Source organism: Capra hircus, chromosome 7, assembly GCF_001704415.2.
Source record: "Capra hircus breed San Clemente chromosome 7, ASM170441v1, whole genome shotgun sequence".
Lineage (NCBI taxonomy): Eukaryota > Metazoa > Chordata > Mammalia > Artiodactyla > Bovidae > Capra > Capra hircus.
This window is the reverse complement of record NC_030814.1, coordinates 64,637,050-64,661,993: the sequence shown is the minus strand read 5'-3', so window position 1 is coordinate 64,661,993 and position 24,944 is coordinate 64,637,050. Positions and strand designations below refer to the sequence as shown.

Sequence of the window (24,944 nt, the reverse complement as noted above, 5' to 3'; positions counted from 1 at the left end):
TAAGGTCATGTGACAAGCAATGTTCAAGTATTTGTTAAAAACTGACCAATCTCTCAATCATCTTAAAATGTCCATGTTACACAGCAATATTTATTACCAGAAACTGCAGTGACTGATAAGTAGACACATTAGTTTGTTAAGCTCTACCTGAAAACATGCTTTCAACAAAATGTGAACATCTTGCATCTTGATTCATACGGTTTTCCAATCAGGTCTTACTGAAGGAGCACACAGACTTCCTTCCTTTCTTGCAGACACAGGAAGAAGAGTCCACAAACAGCATGCGGGCAGTGTGACAAATTATACTATCTGGACTACAAGTCCTGAAATTCATTAAAGAATGTCAAGGAGTTACGAGAGAGATGTTGTGGCCTTGATTTTTATTTTTTCCTAGAATTCTACAGATTCTAAAAGTTATCAATTGATGTTATCTTTTAAATAAACAGCACCAGTCTTGCCCATTGATACAATTAAAATTTGACTTTTTCAGCTTAGTTCACAAGTTTATTATGAAAAACACTGCAGTGCTCTTGTGCAGTAACATCATCTTACAGCAGGGAGAAAAAAAAACAGTTCCATTCAAAACAACTCACCAGGTTCTGACAGTAACAAAGAACAACATGAGGCTGAGATTTGAGAAGGGAAAATAAACTGAGTGCAGACAAATCATACAATTAAATTAAACGGTATCCCTGAAAAAAAACAAAACGATTTTAAAACTCACAAGTAGAGGGGAGGCCTTGGTACTTATTTTTAAAAATGTTCATTAAGCTCCAATGATTGTTTGCTGCTATTCTTATCTACAGTCATGCTGAGTAAAGCTATAGCTAAATGGAAGTTAACTTGTATTCACGAGGTGTTAATGTTTACATCTTATCTGCAGTCTCTCAGAGAAAGCAAAGTAACTACAAATAGCGCTATGCCAGAAACTGGTTTCTTGACCAACAATGTCGCTTCAGCATGCAATGAACTGGTTCATTCTAACGTGGTCACGGCTGTTGATGACAGGCTTTGTATTTTTATATGGCACATCTTTTTGGTCCGTGTGAAAACAAGTTTTTTTGAATGTTAACTATTCTCTGACACTTGTGGAGTTACTGTTGCTCTTCCCATATCCATTAGGTCAATATATGGTTCATGGCAATACTGTACAAGTTTAAAATTTCATTACAGGAAGTAGTCTGGGGTACGACGAGTAACATGTGGCTCGCCTCGGCGAGGTGCTGGGTCAAACTGCAAGCTGAAAAACAAAGACATACTTGCTCTAAGACATCAATGTACTGATAATTAAAATCAGTATTAGTCTCAGTTTTAGTTCCAGATGTACAACATAGTGGAGAAAGCAATGGCAACCCACTCCAGTACTCTTGCCTGGAAAATCCCATGGATGGAGAAGCCTGGTAGGCTGCAGTCCATGGGGTCGTTAAGAGTCGGATATGACTGAGTGACTTCACTCTCACTTTTCACTTTCATGCATTGGAGAAGGAAATGGCAACCCACTCCAGCGTTCTTGCTGGAGAATCCCAGGGACAGGGGAGCCTGGCGGGCTGCTGTCTATGGGGTCGCACAGAGTTGGACATGACTCAAGTGACTTAGCAGCAGCAGCACTGTAACATGTTGTTTTGAAATTTCTATACATTAATCACAGCAAGAGTTACCTATGTTAGTCTAACCACCACCTGTCACCAAAGTTATTACTGTATTATTCGACTGTTCCCCACGCTGTACATTTCATTCTTGTGCACATTTTTACACTTTTTTCTATCCAATGACTTACATAATAGGACCCTAATTATAGCCTTATCATGCATTTTACATGCGTTTTCTAGCTGAATGCCTCCTCAAAAGAGCCAAGGCAACATCAGCCAGAGGACATGCTTCTATACATTGTGGTTCCTTCTGAGACCATTTGAAAAGATTCTACTAAACAAGTTTTAAAGAGCCCAAGGTACTGTATATATAATCATTTCATCCTCAGGATTTATTTACTGTACCATAAAAGTATAGGTTTAAAAGTTAAGACCCTAATAATTCATATTAAGGTCTAGGTTTCTGTTGATGTATTTCAAAGGAAACCTAAAAATCTGGAATCTGGATTTAGCATAAACTCTTGAACTATTAAACCTCCCCTATTTTTATACTTTTTTCTATCTAATGACTTACATAATAGGACCTTAATTATAGCCTTATCTAAAAACTAAAATTCAAAAAACAAATATTCAAGTAATGGTAACCAACTACTCAGGTGTGAATACTTACAAAGAGTATTTTAGAGTATCATCAAGTTCCATGATTGCAGCTTGGTTACCACAACGATAACAATAGTTTGGAGCACTGAAAATCGTTACTACATTTCGGTCATGGCACCAGTTATATCCCTACAAGGAAAAGAACAGAAAAAAAAAAAAAAAAACACAATAACAACAACTCTATTTTACTTCTTTATTTACACAACTAAAAGTGAATCCCTTCAAGAAGCAAAATAGATCTGCCCTTTTCCCCAAAAGGTTTTTTTAAAAGTACTGCTTTGTTTCTGGATGATTTAATAATTTCCTATACTCTGCACAACGATCCCTCCCCACCTTCTGGCCATGCCGCACAGCTTGTGGGATCTCAGTTCCCCAATCAGGGAATGAACCCAGGCCACAGCAGCAAAAGCACTGAATCCTAACCACTAGACCACTAGGAACTCCCTATGCAGAACTCAAGAAAAGTCCTAAAAACACAACAACAAAACACAAAACCACCTATCTCAAAGGGATAAACTACTTCTCTCTCATTTCTTATTGCAACGGCCCTAAACACGATATAAGAATGAGTATATGGCCATTCCTTGTATAGGCACATACCCACTCCTGGAGACCAGAACCTTATTGATTCTGTCCTCATTACAGGCATTACCTGAACTGCCCAGACACGAACGAGAAATGACTCTAGGAATTCCAACCTCATCCCCCCAAAGTTCACCTGAATGTATGAGTAACTTTTAAAGTACTGTTCACAAATTTCTTTTCCTATCCCAAGCAAAGTCAGACTTTATGGATAATTACCGAGTTGTGTTAGTATAAATCTAAATTGGATCCTAATTTTATAAGTATGCTTAATCAATGTTTTATGCTAAGAATTTAGCCCCTTTCCCTTTACTTTCTTCTTTTAAATCACCTGTAATCCTACCATCCAAAGGATCACTTAAACATTTTGGGTGTATTTCTTGCCAAACTCTCCTCCATATATACGCATGTTAAATGTATGTAATAAAATTGAGATTTTTGTTATATTTCCATCTCCTCCATCTTACTTTCCCACCTTAACTCCCAAGCACTGCTCAGTCATTACGAATTATCTCAGAACATTTTAACATTTGGATCAAAAGCCTCAGATTTTATTTATGTTTATTTTTTGGCTATGCAGGTTCTTCGATGCTGCATGGGGGCTTTCTCTAGTTGCAGCAAGTTGGGACTACTCTCTGCTGTGGTACTCAGGCTTCTCACTGCAGTGGCTTCCCTTGTTCTGGAGCACAGGCTCCAGGCACTCCAGCTTTCTAGTTGCAGCTGACATGCTTTGTTAGCTCTGCTGCACGTGGGATCTTCCTGGTCCAGGGATCAAATTGGGTGTTCCTTGCACTGCAAAGCAGATTCTTAACCACTGGATCACCAGGGAAGCCCCAAAAGCTTGGGATTTTAATTCTAGTGTGCATTCATCAAAAAGGCTCAGGCTATAATGGTACACTCATCAGAAAAATACATGCATATTCTCACTAATACCATATAATTTAAAATTTTCTAAGATCTTCCTTAAGTTTATTTAAAAAGCAAGTCAATGTCAAAGAATAAACGTACCTCCATCACCAGCTGATGAGCTCTAGACACCAACGTGAGGCCATTGGCATGATTAAATGTCTCAGAAATATCCTGCCCAAAGGTGTAACCAGCTCCTCGAGGAGATATACCCCAACCTCCACGGTCATCTGGATCTGACCACAGCAAGTCACACATTGGACCCTAAAAAGCAAGTAAAGTTTTAGACTACCTCTTGGAAAACTGGTTAATATGTGATCTTAGTAATTTAATCAGAAGCACCCTACTAAGTCACTTGTTGAATGGTGTTTGCCAAAACTGGTAAAAGGTTTTGCAGATAGTCAAATATCTGTGTCAAATAAGTAAGAAATTATTTCCAGATGTCTTTAAGATGCACAGCCTACACCAATGAGTTCCAACAGCAACAAGCCCTAACTAATTAATAGTATAGTAATTAAAGTAGATGCTCTGAAAACAGTCACCACCTCAGTCCTAAACCCAGTCCCAGAGCTGTCACGATCTTGGCAGGTTTCTTAATGCTAGCTTCCGAAGAACAGTGTCAATGAGACTGCTCACACCACCTGGGATGATTTTTGAGAATTAACAAGAAAATACATAAAATGAACTAAGTTACAATTAAGATCAGTTCCTCTTTCTAAAATTTTCTGAAAAGAAAAAATTTTACTATCAAAAAAAGAATACCACCTCATGGGGAACTTCTTGTAGGCGATCAAGTGCTCTGATGTGATCCAGTGTATCTATGGATGGTGAGAGGCCACCATGTAGACAGAAGATCTGAAAAAAAAGATTTCCAACATTACCTTCATTTAAAATAAACATTATACACTAAGCTGCAAACAGTAGCCCACATCATTCAGCCAGCCCCCTTGCTGTCTCTGTGTTCTCCCAGAACTGGGCTTGTTTCTGCAGGATCTTTCTTTTATCCCACTGTAAACTATGGAATATACTTTTTCTTCCTGATAAACCATCCCTAAGGCACCCAAACTCCAATCAGATCTTGACTTTACCCTCATCATAGACTATTATTTTCCTTCTCATAGAATTTTCTTGAAATTTCTCTGTGCACTTGTCTACTGGGACCGGAAAATAGTTAATTACATCTCCCCAACATGTCCAGAAACAGCCTAAGAGGATGGATGGGCTGTATCTTCCACCCTACTCCGTGGTTCAGTGCCCCTCACAAAATAAGGGCCCAGAAGGACTTGAGGATGGAAAAATAAGTTACTGGCACCTAAATGTTAAGAAAGCAGATGCCTGAAAATAATTAGCAACATAAGCTTTAAGAAGACTTACATACCTGCCCATCCACCAAGGCAGTGAGAGGAAGATAGTCAAAAAGGTCTGTAAAATACTTCCAAACATTGGCATTTCCATATTTCCTTAAACACTCATCGTAGAAACCATATACTTGTGTGATCTGTCTGCTCTCATGATTTCCTCGAAGAATGGTGATACGTTCACGGTAACGAACCTGAAACAAAAAAGTGGAAAACATGAACAGCTGGCTCCTTCAAAAACCAAGTAACAACCCAGCAAACATTCTACAGGAAAATACAGAGTTCCAATTTTGCTGGAAAAAATATCTTACACTCTCACATCACACAAAAGTGAAATCACACCTACAGATATTTATCCCACGGGATATCTGCCAACTCCATCTCACTACCACCGACTTTATGTCAAGCATAATCATCAGCTGCAAAACCCCATCCATGAGGTTTTTTTTTTTTATTAGTTATACAACCATTACAATCCAGTTCTAGAACCTTTCCATTAACCCAAAGATCCCTCATGCCTGTCTGCAATCATTTCCAATTCCCACTCTCAGCAACTATTAATACTCTCTTGAGATTTGCTTTCTCTAGAAATTTCATAGAAATGAAACCATGCAAAAGGTAGTTTTTTTTGTGTTTGGCTTCTTTAACTTAGCAGAGTATTTTTGAGACCCATCTGTATATTGATTAGTGGTTTGTCTCTTACTGCTGCACAGCATTCCATCGTATGACTACACTGTTTTGGCTTTTTATTCATCAGCTGGCTGAACATTTGGACTGTCTGCAGTTTAAGGCTATTGTGAATAATGTTTCTATGATCCTACTGCCATGTAAGAAATTTCTGTATGCATACACGCTTTCAATTCTCTTGGGTGGATTCCTATGGTTCTAATGTATCTTCAACAAATTAACACTTGGTATGACTAGCCTTACCCATGAAAACCATTCTAATGGGTCTGATTTATTTCTGGCTGTGCCACACACGGCCTGTGGGATCTTAGTTCCCCAATCAGGGACTGAACGTGCAATCTCTTTACTGGGAGCACAGTCTTAGCCAGTGGACCACCAGGGAAGCCCCTGGCCCTGATTTTGACTTTAATTTGCATCTCCCTGATAACTAAGGTTTGAGCATCTTTTCATGTACTTAATACTATTCATACACCTTCATGGGTGAAACATCTATTCAAATGTTTTGTCCACTTTCTCTTAGTTAGTATAGGTTTTAAAACTATATATGAATACAAATTTTTTTTAGTGGTATCTCTTTAAGAACAAAAAAAATCAATTTGATGGAAGTCCAATTTATCAGCATTTTAATGGACTGTGCTTTTGGTAGCATACTTAAATCATCTTTGTCAAACCCAAGGATACAAAAATAATTTTCTTCTATGTATTATTTTAGAATTTTCACGGTTTTAGTAATTCAGACTGAGACCTCTGATTAATTTTGACCCATCTGTACAGTATGAGATAGCTTAAGTTACCTTTTTGCATACAGATACCCAACTGTTCCACCATTATTTGCTGAAGTTTCCTTTCCCCTGTATTAAGTCTGTTAGGACTACCATACAAGATCACAGAGATTAGAAAGCTTAGTTCAGTTCAGTCGCTCAGTTGTGTCTGACTCTTTGCGACCCCATGAATCGCAGCACGCCAAGCCTCCCAGTCCATCACCAGCTCCCGGAGTTTACCCAAACTCATGTCCATCAAGTCGGTGATGCCATCCAACCATCTCATCCTCTGTCATCCCTTTCTCCTCCTGCCCCCAATCCCTCCCAGCATCAGGGTCTTTTCCAAGGAGTCAACTCTTCACTTGAGGTGGCCAAAGTATTGGAGTTTCAGCTTCAGCAGCAGTCCTTCCAATGAACACCCAGAATTGATCTCCTTTAGGATGTGGCTGGATCTCCTTGGAGTCCAAGGGACTCTCAAGAGTCTTCTCCAACACCACAGTTAAAAAGCACCAATTCTTCGGCGCTCAGCTTTCTTCACAGTCCAACTCTCACATCCATACATGATCACTGGAAAAACCATAGCCTTGACTAGCCGGACCTTTGTTGGCAAAGTAATGTCTCTGCTTTTTAATATGTTATCTAGGTTGGTTATAACTTTCCTTCCAAGGAGTAAGCGTCTTTTAATTTCATAGCTGCAATCACCATCTGCAGTGATTTTGGAGCCCCCAAAAATAAAGTCTGACACTGTTTCCACTGTTTCCCCATCTATTTCCCATGAAGTGATGGGACCAGATGCCATGATCTTCGTTTTCTGAATGTTGAGCTTTCTTTAAGTCAACTTTTTCACTCTCCTCTTTCACTTTCATCAAAAGGCTTTTTAGTTCTTCACTTTCTGTGGTAAGCGTGGTATCATCTACGTATCTGAGGTTACTGATGTTTCTCCCAGTAATCCTGATTCCAGCTTGTGCTTCTTCCAGCCCGTGCTTCTTCCAGCCCAGCGTTTCTCATGATGTACTCTGCATATAAGTTAAATAAGCAGGGTGACAATATACAGCCTTGACATACTCCTTTTCCTATTTGGAACCAGTCTGTTGTTCCATGTCCAGGTCTAACTGGTGCTTCCTGACCTGCATATAGGTTTCTCAAGAGGCAGGGCAGGTGGTCTGGTATTCCCACCTCGTTCAGAATTTTCCACAGTTTATTGTGATCCACACAGTCAAAGGCTTTGGCATAGTCAATAAAGCAGAAATAGATGTTTTTCTGGAACTCTCTTGCTTTTTCCATGATCCAGCAGATGCTGGCAACTTGATTTCTGGTTCCTCTGCTTTTTCTAAAACCAGCCTGAACATCTGGAAGTTCTCGGTTCACGTATTGCTGAAGCCTGGCTTGCAGAATTTTGAGCATTACTTTACTAGCGTGTGAGATGAGTCCAATTGTGCAGTAGTTTGAGAATTCTTTGGCATTGCCTTTCTTTGTGATTGGAATGAAAACCGACCTTTTCCAGTCCTGTGGGTACTGCCAGGGTTTCCAGATTTGCTGGCATATTGAGTGCAGCACTTTCACAGCATCATCTTTCTGGATTTGAAATAGCTCAACTGGAATTCCATCAACTCCATTAGCTTTGTTCATAGTGATGCTTTTTAAGGTCCACTTGACTTCACATTCCAGGATGTCTGGCTCTAGGTGAGTGATCAACCATCATTGAGTATCTGGGTTGTGAAGATCTTTTTTGTACAGTTCTTCTGTGTATTCTTGCTACCTCTTCTTAATCTTTGCTTCTGTTAGGTCCATACCATTTCTGTCCTTTATTGAGCCCATTTTGCATGAAATGTTCCCTTGGTATCTCTAATTTTCTTGGAAGAGATCTCTGGTCTTTTCCATTCTGTTCTTTTCCTCTATTTCTTTGCATTGATCGCTGAGGAAGGCTTTCTTATCTCTTCTTGCTATTCTTTGAAACTTTGCATTCAGATGCTTATATCTTTTTCTTTCTCCTTTGCTTTTCACTTCTCTTCCTTTCACAGCTATTTGTAAGGCCTCCTCAGACAGCCATTTTGCTTTTTTTAATTTCTTTTCCATGGGGATGGTCTTGATCCCTGTCTCCTGTACAATGTCATGAACCTTTGTCCATAGTTCATCAGGCATTCTATCTATCAGATCTAGTCCCTCAAATCTATTTCTCACTTCCACTGTATAATCATAAGGGATTTGATTTAGGTCATACCTGAATGGTCTAGTGGTTTTCCCTACTTTCTTCAATTTAAGTCTGAATTCAAGCAACAGAAACTTATTTCCTCACAGTTCTAGAAGCTAGAAGTCCAAGATCAAGGTGTCAGCAGGGCTGGTTTCTTCTGAGGTCTCTCTTCCATGGCTAGGAAATGGCCATCTTCTCCACGTTTCTTCTCATCATCTTCCCACTGTTTTTGTGCTCTATCTCCTCTTGTAAGGACACCAGTCAGACTGGGTTAGGGGTGACCCATATGATCTCATTTTACCTTAATTACCTCTTCAAAGGCCCCATCTCCAATACAGCTAGGTATTCTGAGGTACTGGGAGGATGCAGCATGAATTTGGGGAAGAGATGGTAGTGGCAAATTCAGTTCATAACACAAACACCATAAAAAAAAACTTTATTTATTTACGGCTGCACTGGGTCTTTGTTGCTGCACACATAGGCCTTCTCCAGTGGCACCAAGTAGTAACTACTCTCTAGGCGCATGGGTTTCTCACTACAGTAGTTTCTCTTGTTCAGAGAATGGGATCTAGGATGCGCAGACTTTAGGAGTTGTGGCTCACAGGCTCTGACTGACTCAGTACTTTTGGCACACCGGGAAAGCTGTCCGGCAGCACACAGGATCTTCATGGGCCAGGGATCAAATCTGTGTCCCCTGCACCACTGGCAAGCAGATTCTTTACCAGTGAGCCACCAGGGAGGCCCCAAACATGAATTCTTAAAAGGCAGTATATTTATTCTTCCTCTGAGCATTAGGAGCATCTTGGGCTTTAAGTATAGGTTAGCTTGCAAGATTGCTTTCATAGCATCTACAGTCACTGCAGAAGCTTTCCATCATTTAATTCTACTCCTTCAATTTACAGATGCAGAACATAAAGACCTCCGAAAATGTTTTGCAGCACTTTACATGATTCAGACTAGTTGCTTCATCAACACTTACATTTCTGTCAATTGCTCAAAATTCAGTTTTTGCCAAAACCACATCTCAGTGCTCCTCCAATACTAGAAAATGCTGTCAGTCATCTTACCATTTTTACATATTCTTTAATAAAATTATCTTCCCAAAAGAAAAGCCTAATAATTTAAGTGAAAGGTTATCCTAAAATGTTTTCTACCATTTTATGTTTTACCTTCAAATCTCTGTATATTTCCCAAAGCTACAACTGGTATAAAACAGCTCGTTTTCTTTATCATTTCTATTGTACTAGATTATCATGTCATGTCTAACACCTGAAAAGTACTCCACTGAGATAAGCCATACCTTAGATATTCACTTACTGTTATTTATATCAATTCCTTCTCTGAATTAAAGATAATGCTACAATTTACGTTTTCATACACGCAAAGCTTCTTTCCTCTTAAAAAACTTCTTCCTCAGTATAATTTAGTTACATGGTTGTTGTGTCAGGGGATATAAACATGCCAATACTGGAAATGTGCTGCTCTGGTAGTGAATATGCTTCAATAATATCTACAAAGGTTAATTATATTACCTGTTCTAACTCCAATTTATTAAATAAAACTTCTATTTAATCAGCCCTCTAGCATTTTATAATCATCTGACTGAGGCATTGTTTTCCTTAGAAAATAACTTGTTTTTATATTCTGTACCATTCCCTCACATTCAGAATGAAGATATAGACATATTTATTAAGTCCCAAACCTGAGTATCTAGATTCCTAAATGTGGAGATTATTCTAAAATCTAACGTGCAGATAGAGAAGACCACAAATCATTGGGGGGGAAAAGGACATTTAAGAGGGCTGTCATATCCAGTTCAAAATGCTCAAATATAAAATTGAAATTACCTTAAGAGCTACAAGCAGAGTAACTGTTTCCACTGAATAATATCCTCTGTCAACATAATCGCCCATAAACAAGTAATTTGTATCTGGTGATTTGCCACCAATTCTAAACAGTTCCATGAGATCATGAAATTGCCCATGCACATCTCCACAGACAGTGACTGGACATCGAACTTCTTGCACATTGGATTCTTTTGTCAGGATTTCTTTAGCCTAGAGATGGAGAAAAATAAACCAAGACACTTAGCATTAAACAACATAAACAAAGATATGTTTAGCTACACTTAAGATACAAGCTGCACTTAATACAGCTTTAAAGGACAGCTCAGCATAAGATGAATAGGCAGATAATTATGACCCCATCAAAATAAAAGGACAAGACATGCCTAAAATCTATCCAACAGCTATCTCATCCCTGATCCTAGGAAAAACATGCATCAAGGTGCACAGTCCCATTCTTCCCATCAGTACCACAAGTTTTAGGCCTATCGGTTGCCATCTAACTAAATGCTAAAGAGATCATTATTAGCAGTCATATCAAACAAGACACTCAGGTACCTAGTTCCTCAGCTTTAGAGTTCTAACTACAATGTACTCTAGGATTTCAGGCTATGTGGAGAGATTTCTTAGCCCTACTTTATTTAAAAAAGATTATGGGGAAGATATTAAAACTTTGCATTTTGTTTTTGTTTTTACCCTCTTAATATCAAAGTACAAACTTACTGTTTTACAACTGTGACTATTCAATATACATGGTTTTATGCTGCTTTTAGATAACTAGCATCCTATGCATTTCCCCATGTAACCACACATTCAAAAGTTACTTTAAAAAAAGACAGGCAAACTCAATTTTCATCTTGATTTCTTGCTGATTAATTATCATCTTTTTGGCTGTGCTGGGTCTTCCTTGCCACGCATGGGCTTTCTCTTCATTCCACTGCCAGGCAGAATTTTAACCACTGGACAACCAGGGAAGTTCCAAACATTAGTTTTAAGAGTAACATAATATTCCACTCAGTAGAAACTCTTTCATTTATTTGCAACACACATTTATTAATCACTTCTGTTAGTTTCTCAGTCATGTCCGACTCTTTGCAACCCCATGGTCTGTCCATGGAATTTTATAGGCAAAAATACTGGAGTGGGTTGCCATTCCCTTCCTCAGGGGATCTTCCCGTTACTGTATGCTAAAAACTATGGAGTGACTGGGAGATAACCACTCATTTGCTCGACTATGAGTGATACTTTGTGCCAGACCCCATGCTAGTCCCTGGAGGTATAGTGAGTAAGAGAGATCATTCTCAAGCCAGGGTTGGTGAGGGGGATTTGGGGAATGATTACAATTAGTAGATGCAAAAAGAGATCTATGAAAGTCCAAGGAACTAACCAGGAAAGGTTAACATGGTTATAGCACAGTATGGAAAAACAGAGACAAGGGCAGACTAAGGTGAGGGCAACCTGACTTTAGCACTGGTAGTCCTGAAGCCCAGGAAACACCTCAGCTGCATCCAGGCAAACCACAATGACAGCTGGTCATCCAGGTAGCAAATACAGGGGGAGAACAGAGCATGGATATAGACTGAAAACAAGTCTATTTAAAGTAGCAGCAAAACAAAGATCCAACAGACAGATGATCTGATGAGTGAGTTTGGGATTTCAGAAGCAGGGGTATGACTGTGGATACCTGAGGTGGAGTAGAGCTTAAAGGTCACCCACCAGTACTGAGGGACCAAACGACCAACAAGTCTTATCTCAATCCATATCCTTCTACATATTTTGTCAACATCCTGATCCAAATGGCCATCACTTCACCTGGATTACTGTTAGCCTCCACAATGATCTCCCTGTTTCTAGTCTTCCTCCTCCAATTTACTTTCCATGTAACAATCAAAGTGACAGCTTAAAAATTATCACCAGATTCACTTTATCCACCATCTACACCAGGGGTCCCCAACCTCTGGGATCTAATGCTTAATAATCTGAGGTGGAGCTGATATAATAATAAAAATGAAGTGTACAATAAATGTAAGATGATTGGATCATCCCAAAACTAGCCTCCTCTATGGAAAAATAGTCCTCCATAAAGCTGGTCCCTGATGTTAGAAGGTTGGGGACTGCTTGTCCACACAGCACTTCACTAGAACAATGCCCCAGATGTAGAAGGCACTTCTTATTTTGAGAGAATCAAGAACTTATTTTGAGATACTGGATAGGTACTGGCGTCTTCAGGGAGAGCCCTGAGTGTCTCCCAGGACAATGGCATAAGTAGAGGCTTAGAAAATGCTACCCAAGTTCTCTGGATAATGAAGAAACAACAGATAATAGCTGTAAAGAAAAAAGCCCAAGTATCTAGGTTGAAGACAGAAGCCTGACAAACAGGGGGGATTTTATTCTCAAGTAAAAGGAGGCAGAACACATCCACCTGGGAGAGCTACTACAGAAGGTACAAGACTTTCTCAGGGAGGGGACTGTGGCCAATGCGTCACTGCTCACTACACTGTGGGCAGCAACCGTGGATTTCAAGGACTGATTTACTTGCTGCTGCACTGGGTTGCTATGCATGGGCTTTCTCCAGCTGTGAGTGGCGGCTACGCTCCTGAAGCAGTGAAAGGGCATCTCACTGCAGTGGCTTGTCTTGTTGGGAGCATGGGCTTAGTTGCCCTGCAGCATGTACAACTTTCCCGGACCAGGGAACCCACATCCCCTGCAGTGGCAGGGGTATTTTTAACTGCTAGACCACCAGGGAAGTCCCCCTACAGACTGGTTTTAAGGAAGTGATACACAACCTTAGCAACACATTTAAAAAATCACTCAGAAAACCTTTCAGGATGGCACAAGGAGGGAGGAGAGGGGGGGTTCAGGATGGGGAACACGTGTATATCTGTGGCGGATTCATGTTGATGTATGGCAAAACCAATACAATATTGTAAAGTAATTAACCTCCAATTAAAATAAATAAATTTATATTTAAAAAAAGAAAACCTTTAAAAATATTCAGATGTCCAACTACTACTTCTCCCAATTAAGTCAGAATCTTCGTGGGCGGGATCCAAGTAAGAATAAGTCTTCCTTCCCTACCCTATGCTTTCTTGGGTGCAGTCAAGCTTAAGAACTATTTTGAAGTCCCCGAACATTCTGGGGAGACTATTTCAGGACATTTATCAACCACTGACATAGAAATGTTAGTTTGATCTAACATTTTTAAATTTAGAAAAAAATTGTTTCAAAAAGAGGCATTTCTTAAGAAATACATATACTTTATCTCCCTAGAGTAATTCCAACTTCCCAATTCATTATTACTGAAAAGAAGAATATTCTATTATTAAATATTTGGAATATCGGACCTAATGTTATCAGCACCTAGTATATACACACGTGCTCAGTCGCCAAGTTGCGTCTGACTCCTGGCAACCCCATGGTCTCAAGTCCGCTAGGCTCCTCTGTCTATAGGATTTTCAAGACAAGAATACTAGACTGGGTTGCCCTGTTCTCCTCCAGGGGAATCTTTCCCAGCCAGGGACTGAACCTGGGTCTACTGCATTGCAGGTGGATTCTTTACCACTGAGCCACCTGGGAGGTCCTCAGTATATACTATGAATGAAATGATAGGTTCTACTTAAACCCATGTAAATCTTACCTTGATGTTACCACACTTATTTTCACCAGAAATTAAATTTTAAAATACATCTTGACACTTGAATACCTGCAAGATTATAGTCTATATGAATGTTAAAAAGCTGTCATTAATGACTGCCTTTTAAAAAATATTATTTCCTGTGATATATTACTGTTTCTAAATTGGAGTATAATTGCTTAACAATGTTGTGTAGTTTCTGCCGTACAGTAAAGTGAATCAGCTAAGTGTGCATGTTCAACTCTTTGTGACCCCTTGGACTGTAGCTTGCCAGGCTCCTCTGTCCATGGAGATTCTCCAGACAAGAATACTGGAGTGGGTTGCTATGCCCTCCCTCCAGGGGATCTTCCCAACCCAGGGATCTACCCAGGTCTTCAGCACTGCAGGCGGATTCTTTACTGTCTGAGCCACCAGAGAGTCAACTATATGTATACATAAATCCCCTTCCTCTCACCCCACTCCCCATCTTACCCATCTAGGTCATCAGAGAGCATGGAGCTGAGCTTGTAACTGCCTTAAATCCCTTATAATCTACTCAAAATTTCTATTCAAATCATAAAAGAAAAGTCTAAATGCAATTTGTTCCTTTTAGGTATTTCAATTTAGATAAACCACAATGATAAACATTGTATCTACCTTCAATTTTATTTTTTAGTCTTTATTTATTTAACTTGCTATAATATTGCTTCTGTTCTATGTTTCTTTTTTTTTTTTTAAATACCTCTAGGCATGTGGGAACCTAGCTTTGTGACTAGAATCCAAACCACACCCCCCTGCACTGGAAAGCAAAGTCTTTAACCACTGGGCTGCCAGGAAAGTCCCAACAATAATACATTCTTGTAAAAAAATTTTAGCAGATAAAACTAAATGTCCCTTCTGACCACTCTCCAGAATTCTACTTTTCTTGGGAAAAATAACCAACCATAGCATTCTGAGGTATATCCTTCCGAAGTCTTATTTTAAAAATTTATATACATATCATATTCCCACAGAAACATAATAGTTTTCTTTGCATTTTTAAACTAGAAACAGTATTAAGGGAAAAGCAGCCTCCTCAGAGTTCATAATGCATACACATACAGACCAGGTCAATTTCTCACACTGGAAGTAAAAGTACTTCCTGAAGAATTAGGATACAAGGTGTGTTTACTGAAATGTATATCCCAGTACCTGCTCCCTTGTATCCATATCCAAGCATGTTTCCTGAAAGAAGATTCCAAGAAGCGGACCTATGAGCATATGCAGCAGTTTGTACTATTTTTATGTTGACACTACCACACTGTCCTCCGAAAAGGAAAGGCCACTGTATAGATAAAGTGAACACACTTACCCTGGGAAAGTCAAAGCTTGCTCCTCCCTCCCCAGCAAATTTTAGACCAGAAAAATTATAATTAAATCCTGAATAAATCAGTAGTATATATCAGATGCAATCCAGCCAACTATTAAGTATATTGTAATAAATATTCAAGCTTATAAAGGACCAGTTTAAAACACACTTAAAAAAATTCTCAATTTACCAGCTCTCAGATGATCACTACACAAAAAGATGAAATTCCCAGAACAGCACAACAAAAAAGACTGCAGACGTCTCGTTAAAGATTATTCTACAGTCAGGAAAACTAATCATGGAAATGTCTGAGAGAAGCTCTGCTATCACAAGGAGACAGGCCTTATAAATCCCAGAAGCACCTAACAGAAGCCCCCTCTACAGGTCACCCAAAGGGACCTCTAATGAGTCACCACCTTTAGCGTCCAAGCCTTTACTAACCACCAGTTTCAAAGACAGGTATACAACTTCAACTCTCTGGTTTAATACTCAAAGTAAATGGCAGAACCAGACTTTCAGGGTAACTTAATTAACATTAAACATTTTAAAAAACTTTTAAAACTACCTTTTCACTCTCATGGTATTCTAACTCCCAAAACTTAAAGCCTCAGGTCATCTGAATTATTCACAGAAGCAAAAGCAACACCCCTCCCAAACTTCTATTTCCTCTAAAACATTTCTCAAGGACTTCAGTCTCAGCTAATATAATTAATATTTGAAAAAAGAATGAAGATCAAGTTCTAAAAAATAGTGTAACTAGCACCATATTGGTTTATTGGACCCCTACCGAAATTCAGTCAAATGATACAGATGGATATAAATTAATTCAAGGTAAGTACCTTCCCAGAACAAAGTCAAAACTGAAACAAGTTATTCCATTTAATAAGAGCTTATCACAAGTAACTGTAGAAAGTTAAAATTTTTTACATGTCCTAAAATTTTAAAACTTAAAGATTCACCCAAAGGACAGTAACGTTCAGGAACATTAACTTATTATAAATATCCTCTCAGCATTCTGAGTTCAGATTCAGAAATCTCATTTTATTTTCAACCTACTATAAAACCATCAGGTAATAAGGTCAATGACCTATAGACTTTTATATTTTTTATAGTTTCATATTCTTAGATATGGACTATCCCTAACCACCGTAACAATGTGAAATTGCAAACAAATCAGACTGAAAATAGATCAACAGATCAACAAAGCCCATATTTTTCAAGGAAAGCAAATAAAAGAAAACACGAACCAACAACAGATTCACCAGCCATTTATATATATTAATTTCCTTAAAGATATACAATAGTGATATCATTTCTATGTAATTTACACAGCAGAAAAAGCTATGCAACACATTTGTGCCTTTTTACATTTTAAATAAAAAACAGACAATGTATTTATGCATTTTATTATTACATCAAGGAAAACATTTAAAAATACACAGTGATTACAGTGTAAACATTCTTTGTATAAAATGACTGGAAAACAATAAAATCCTAAGGGATTGTTTCATTTCAGTGGTTAACCTGTGAGAATATGGCCTTCTCAATTTTACCATACCAACAAAAGCTATTTTCATTTCTTTGTATTCCCTTCCAGTTTACAAGTGGCCACCATCTCAATTTGTGTCCTAAAGTTCTGAACACTGATCCAGTTTCCTATAGCACGATAATGATCAATGTAAACTGTTGTATAATATGCTCCTAAACAGATCTATACATGTACTATTATTATAATCATTTTCTTTCAGGAAATTTTCAGTTGTCATTACAGAATTAACATTTTTTGTTTTCTATGTACTACTGGACCAACTACTGCCCAACTTGTTATGCAGTAATAAATGGAAGACCATACCCATTCTCAGCTATTTCAGATATGAAGTGTTATCTTCTGATTTAACTGACACTCTTCATTTAAGAGTTCAGACTTTTTATTCCATGTTTATACAGCATCAGGTTATTTCTCCTCCCATACAATGTGTCCACACAAACTAGATCTCTTTCTATTAAAAATCTGGTATTTCTAGTGTTCATTAGAACTCTAGTTCAAGTAAATTTAACATTTCATATTTTAATCAGTTGAATACATCTTCTACCAATATAGCCATAAAGACATGAGAAGCAAACAGAAAAGTAATTTTTGAATTTTACTTCTCAGCTTAAGCGAAAAATTAAAGACATCTGAAAAGTTTTTTTCAAGACTCCATGCTTCTACTGCAGGGAAGATCTTGCATACTGCTCAGAGTGACCAAAAAATTAAGGAGTAAAAATAAATAATCAAACAATCATGTTAGGTATCCTGGTGAGGCATGGAAAGATATTTCAAAATATAAAATAAAAAGCACAATAAGTTTGCAATGATGAAGTTTTTCAATATCCTAAGAGAATTTCATTTTGCTTCATACTGTCTTTATGGATATAAAAGGTTTTTTTTTAAGTTCGTGATAAATACGTGACCAGATTTTTATTTTGGTATCATACATAAGGTAGGACATATTACTAAGTTCTAGAAGCAAATGAATCTTGAATTAATTATCTCCAACTACCAAATCTTTCTTCATAAACTTAGTCTTTCATTAATTATACTGATCAGATGCCGCTAATATTCTACGAAATATTTCACTTGTTTTTGATTTAAATTCTGTATTTAAAAGTCCCCTGGAGAAGGGAAAGGCTACCCACTCCAGTATTCTGGACTGGAGAATTCCGTGGACTGTACAGCCCATGGGGGTCACAAAGATCTGGACACAACTGAGCAACTTTCACTTTCACACTTTGCTTTTTGATTTAGGGTCTAATGGAAAGAAAAAGATCAGGGATGAGGGGAATCCTAAAATTCTATTAAGAGAATATGTGATGTTTTCCCATCTGTTTCTGTCAAATAACCATCTTACTTCTGACCAAAATGAACATTAAAAAATATGTTTTTAAAATTATTTATTTATGACTGTTCACAAGCTTTCTCTAGCTGCCCCAAGCAACTAGAGAAATAACTACTCTTTGTCGGTATGTTCGCGTTTCTAACTGCAGTGGCTTCTCTTGCTGGGTAGCACAGGTTCTAGGGCGCCCAGACCTCAGCAGTTGTGGAGCGCAGGCTCAGTAGTTGCCTCACGCATGTGGGATCTTCCCAGACCAGGGACTGACTGAACCTGTGTTCCCTGCACTGGCAAAGCAGATTCCCAGTCTCTGGACCACCAATGAAGTCCTGACCTTTTCTTTAAAGCAGTATGCCTCACTTGCAACAAACATACCCATGTGTATGAATTAAACAGTCCCAATCGTTTCTGTGTAGGAAAAAAAATGTTAATCTACTAAACTGAGAAATGTTGCTATATACACAGTTAAAAAATTTTCACAACAATCCATCCTGAATGAGATTCATCCTCACTGAGTCTGGTCTCTTCTCTCATCTATGAAAGGTGACTTAGCCTTGAGGACCTTTAAAGTTCTTTTCATCACTAAAAAGGGCTTCCCTCATAGCTCAGTTGGTAAGAATCCGCCTGCAATGCAGGAGACCCCTGTTCGATTCCTGGGGTAGAGAAGATTCGCTGAAGAAAGGATAGGTTATCCACTCCAGTATTCTTGGGCTTCCCTTGTGGTTCAGCTGGTAAAGAATCTGCCTGCAATGCAAGAGACCTGGGTTCAATCCCTAGGTTGAGATCCCCTGAAAAAGGGAAAGGCTACCCACTCCAGTATTCTGGTCTGGAGAATTCCATGGACTGTACAAGCCATGGGATTGCTAAGAGTCGGACACGACTGGAGTGACTTTCACTTTCATCACTAAAAAGCTTTTTTATTGGAAGTCAAAGCCCCCCAACAGATAGCAGGCAACATTGCTAGTTTACAGATGATGAGCAGTAGAGAAAGACAATTAACGTGATAGCACAGAAATTCTACAATCTTCCCTATCTGGAGCTTGCAAGTTCAACCTCCTGACTAATCCCAAACCCTGCTACAGAGCAGTAACAAATTCCTACAACACCACCACTATTTAGACAAACTTAAATAGTGAAAATAGTACATATAAGGAGAGCATAAAAATTTTTGGTTGAACGTATGCCAAAAACAAATGTACGCTGTCACAGTTACCAGTATCACTGACACTCCATAACTTGTGTGAACTACACTTTACATGACTACGTTATCTAATGTTTATCTTTCAGGGGCACTCTAGAAAAAAGGTTCTCAATCTTCTTTCAGGCCTCTGGACAACAGAAAGGTAAAAATTCCCATTGGTGGTAGTAACGGAATGACTAAGGCAGAGGTGGGGACAGGGTGTGCCAGAGTGACTGGTCAGCTGGTCACATATAGTTTAGAAAATACCCAGATGCACACTGCTTTGTTCATCCACTCCAAATCACAATACCAATAGATCAATGGGCAACAGCAACTTTGTACTGTGAAAAAATTAAGCAGTCAGTCCTAGATTGCTTTTTACAGTCCTTCCAGACCTCACTCACCCCAGCCATTTACAGGCTACCAGACCTCTCTCCACTTCAGTCTCTTCTACAATTTTTGCTCCAGAAGTTGAAATCCCCTTCACAGTTATACTCTATTTCAGATCTCACTTGCCCAGTGGAGTGCAGGTTGAGGTTTTTTTAATAAAAGGATGATAATGAGAAATGGTAAGGAAAAAAGGCGCAAATAAGAGAAACAGCTCTAAATATAAAGAAAATAGTAAAAGGAGGGGGGCTGATTCTATGCCACACATAACTTTTCCTACTTCTCAGCACCCTCAAGAGAGACGCCTCTCCACCATACATTAATCCAAACCCAATGTCTCCTGGTTTTCCTTAAAGCTTATCTCCTCAAAACTAAATACTCTTTCACAGGTAACTGCCAAACCTGACTTACAATATAACCAGGAAAAAGAACACCAAGTAAGAGTTATCTCAAGTGCTCTTCCAGTGCCCATCATTCTTTTTATAGCATGAGTTTCACCTTAGTTCTACTGCCCATATTTGCAGATACAGAACTCTTGATTCTGACAGAGAAACAAAGGCAGAGTTGGGGGAGGGGGGAAACGTGTGTCCAACAAGAACTGTTCACCTTTTTAGTATTTCCTCATTAAGTCAACTCAAAGACAACTGCACTACTGATTCATGCCTGGAAGATCACAAAATACACCCAGGCAAACAGCCTTGATCAAGGTAGCTATGAGGATAAAAAGAAAGGCATTTTAACAAGCTGTAATGAACAATATAAATGTCCGTTATGCTTTATTAGAATATTTTAGAGCTCGTTCTCTGGATCATGACTTACACTATCTTAGAATACACAGAAAATGAACTGGGGTTTTCACCTCACTAATCTTATTTGAGAGGCAAATGCAGTTAGCCACATCCAATATTGAAGAATAATTACTGTTTCCTCCTCCAGGACAGAGTGAGACAACAGTATGTGACATGAATAGGAAGCTTTCAAGCAATCAGAACAAAAATTATACTTTCTTTTACACAGCTGAGGATTCTGCAATTCAGTCTGGCCTCAATTCATCTGCATTTTTCATTATTAACACTACCTCAGAAGAGAGGGAGGCTGTGAAGTAAGACTAGAACATTGGGCTTAAAGTCTATAAAACTAGGCAATCTCAATGTAGTCGCTGTAGCCAAGTCTCTCTACCTTTCTGAGGTGTGGTTTCTATCTGTGAGGGTAACTTTCATAAGCTTGTTAAGATAACTGTGTATGTGACAGTATGATGAAAATAATACGTTGTATCATGCTGCTCCCACAACTGCTTGTTCCTGATATTCAAATTACCTTTATGGAAATAAGTCAAACAACCTTTTATATTAAACACACACACAGACTCACAAAAGTATTACCCATTTCATATAGGAATTTAACCTTGGTCAAGTATTTTGCAGGTCATCCAACCAGAAGGAAGACTCATACTGCATTTTATTTATAGTGCCTGCACAGCAATAGAAAATAGCATGCCTAGGTAAAGAACTCCTCTGGATACAAACAACATTCTCCACAAGTTTGGTACGACATGAAAGCACAAAGCCAAAAATCATACCCAAATGAAACCACTGCTGAACAAAACAAGACTGTTTACTAGAGCTAGGCACACAACAACATCCTTGGCTTTGATATAGATCACATCCTGGGGGGGAGAAGATCTTAACTAGTTAAAAGCATAAAGACCATATTCACTCTTGTTTATAAATACACACATTTCTTATAATCAAAGAAATTATGAATTAGCCATCTCCACCAAGTATCTTTTCTTTAAAAACAAAAAGGGGGAAAAAAAAAAAACTATAATACTAATCAAAGTTTTTCCTTCAAGGTTTTCAAAATATGTAGCCTTCACTAGATGCGCTACCGGTCATACAAATATTAATGGTGAAGAGAGAACTTTTTTCTTTCACTAAAAAGAGTTGTACAAAAGATCTTAAGTCATGTACTTTAACTTGTCTCATCTACCTAAAAAGCTGCCTTCAAATTAACTTAGCTTGAAAGATTAATAGAGATCTAAGACTTGGAATACTTAACAAGTTAAAAACATTTTGAAAGCTGTATGGTATCTCCCTGAAAGGATCCAAGACTTACAAATCTAGCTTCTAATATTTTTTCCTTTTTTTTTGGCTCTAAGAATTAAAATCTTGATGCAGTAAATGAGCAATGGAGAATTAAGCATGAACTGATTAATCTCACCACATCTAAATTTTACAAAGGGGTGGGAAACAATGGCCATTTACCAAACAGATCAAGCTTCAGCACCCCACTGTAACTCCAGCATTATCTTCTGTTGTCTCCAACAAGAACACTCTACCTGTGTGGTCCACCTACGACTGACTTCCAACTAGATTCAGTCTCCATGAGGATAAGCATGATTATTTAGTAAGTTTTCAATATTTAAACACAGTACTAATTTAAAATAGAACTGTACTATCTCAGATTAGCAAGAACCTTGGGACATCTGTTTTAATTCTAGCTTATGGACAGGAGGACCAAGTGAAGCGGCTGCCTCAAGGTCAGACACAATTACTTCATGGCAGAAAGATGACTGGTGTCCAGGTCTATCGCACAGTTCGGTGGGCTTCTAATTACATCACTGCTCTCTTGTAATGTTTTCTACGCAAATCACTAGTCACCTAGCCAACTGCTGACTCAAAGTCATTATACAGAGTAAGAACTCAACCCTAGAAGTCATTAAAATCATCACTTACAGTAGTACCTAAACACTAAGACCTAACATTATACATTAAGTGATCCTTAAAAGTCTATTTCTAAGCCTTTAAAACAAATGTCATCCTCATGAATTAAGGATCATGAAGCAACAGAAGACACTGTTACTATTAAAATTCAGCTCAGTGAGATGATGTGCCATCTCATCAACAGTTTCTGTCAAAGCTTGGGAATAAACAAATCTGAATTAGACTCACTTAAATTGCAATTACTCACAGAATAGTATCTGAAACAGCCTGTTTTAGGAGCATATACATCAAACTCACATTAAACCACAAGGCAGCATAACTGCTGTCTAATAATTACCTTCACTATTCCAGAAAGGCTGACATCCCACAATTCTGTGGAACTAAAATGAGATGCTGCAAAGATAATTTTGAGAAGGTTAAGCTGAAGCATTCATGGTGGAGCTCATCATTTTCTCTGCTTTAGAAAACTGAATTATAGGACTTAAATCCAACAGGCTACCTGTTTCCCCAACTCCGTGGGAAAAAGAAATCGGATCAGGTAACTTAAAATGCACTTGCTGAAACAGACTACAACATTCCAATTTCAACATCTGTGAGATAAATTATTTTAACACTAAACACAATGTCTGGAATACAGTAAAAGCTCAATCGACATATATTATTACTACTACCACTATTTAAAGTCACAAATACACAACTTTTCCAACAAGGAGCTAAGACACAAGATTTGCTGCTCTTACAGTTCATGGTGCTCATTTAAAAAATAAATGGCAAAATGCCAAGTACGTTAGGCTCAGAGAAGGGTTTCACACTACCCGATTTGAGTCAGCATATAAATCATAAACTGACACTTGATTTCCAATCCAAAGTTCCTTATGGAGTATGACTCACCAAATTCTCCATTTCTTCCAACTATGAAAAAGAAGTTACACTCCTCCCTATAACTACCACCTCTGACATTCGTAAGTTAGAGATCCATCTTAAAATTCCTTGAAAACACACCTTAAATCTCTAGAAGAGACTGCTCGGTGCGTTGAACACAACCAAGACAGTACTTAAAACTGTGGGGCCTTTAGGTAGGACCTGGGATCTGGTCTACAAGCTTGCCTTTCGGGGAGCCTCTGGACAGCTCTGGACCTGAGAATCGGCCAGAGAACCAGTAAAAAGCCTCTTACCTCAGAGAAGAGTTCCAGGCCCCATTCCCAGGCCATAGAACCCAACTTCTTTTACCTAAACCTTCCCCAGCCCCGACTCAGTCTAGCCCCCCCCCCCCCCCCCCCCCAGCCATCTCGCCCCGCGCCAAGGCAGGGAAGCTCTAAAGCCCCGGAGTTGAGTGAACGGCGCCATTTTAGGCGGCCGTGGCAGCGACAACCAATCCCTGCGCGGGAGGCAGGGGGCGCCGGGTCGCCCGGGAGCCGCCTCCGGGCCGTGCCGGGCGCGGGTCCGGGAGGCTCGGGGGGCCGGGGCCTCCGCCATGTTGCACCCTCCCCACGGCGGCCTCTTTCTCGGGAAGGCTCTGCCCGCCGCGGCTCCCCCATCCGAGATGTAGCTCACCTTCTCGCAGAGGCTCTTAACCTGGGACTCGGACAGCTGCTTGCACTCGTTCAGCTGCTCGATCCACTGGTCCAGCTCCTTGGTGAACACCTTCTCGTCCATGATGCCACCCGCCCGAACCGGCTGCCGCTCCGCGCTCCTCCCGCGCCGCCGCCCGCACACGGGCCACACGCACACGCCGCCGCCGGTTCCCGGGGTATTTGTGAGGGCACTGGCGGTTGCTCGGCGCTAGCGCTGGCCCTCTGGCTCGCCCCTCTGTGCTCGGCCACCGGCCCCTGCCCTCCTCCACTCGCTCTAGCCCCGAAGCTCTGCTCTCTGTAATGGCGGCCGCCGGCGTGGTGACGTCACGCCCGGCGTCAGGAGGCGGCAGGGTGCGGAGGGGTAGAAGGGCCGGGACCGGAGCTGCGCCAGCCACGATCCGCCGCCAGACTCGCGAGGTAGGGCTCGACGCGCAGGCGCAAAGCCGCCCGCTGGTTACTGAGGCACCTTGGCCTTTAGGGCGTGGTCCTCTAGCAGGGAGGGGCCGAGGGAAGGGAAGTCCGAGACCCGGCAGGGGCCTGGCTTGCTGCTGGGAAGTAGGCTAATCCCAGAGCACTAAATCCTGCGCTGTGCGGGCGTGAACGTGGCGCAGGCGCGGTTGGGATGGGACGATGGCTCCTTGCAGCTGGAGACTTTTTCCCTAAGGTGA

The 24,944-nt window shown here is 39.7% G+C and overlaps 1 protein-coding gene across 1 annotated transcript; it reads right to left on the bottom strand.

The window, feature by feature from the left end:
• On the bottom strand, nt 365–24,735 carry PPP2CA (protein phosphatase 2 catalytic subunit alpha). The gene is made up of 7 exons (XM_018050386.1): nt 24,257–24,735; nt 10,582–10,791; nt 5,116–5,289; nt 4,503–4,592; nt 3,840–4,001; nt 2,260–2,378; nt 365–1,240 (listed from the first exon to the last, which is right to left on the bottom strand). Exons 1-7 carry the CDS (start codon nt 24,356–24,358, stop codon nt 1,168–1,170), a joined length of 930 nt encoding a protein of 309 aa, XP_017905875.1. The 5' UTR covers nt 24,359–24,735; the 3' UTR covers nt 365–1,167.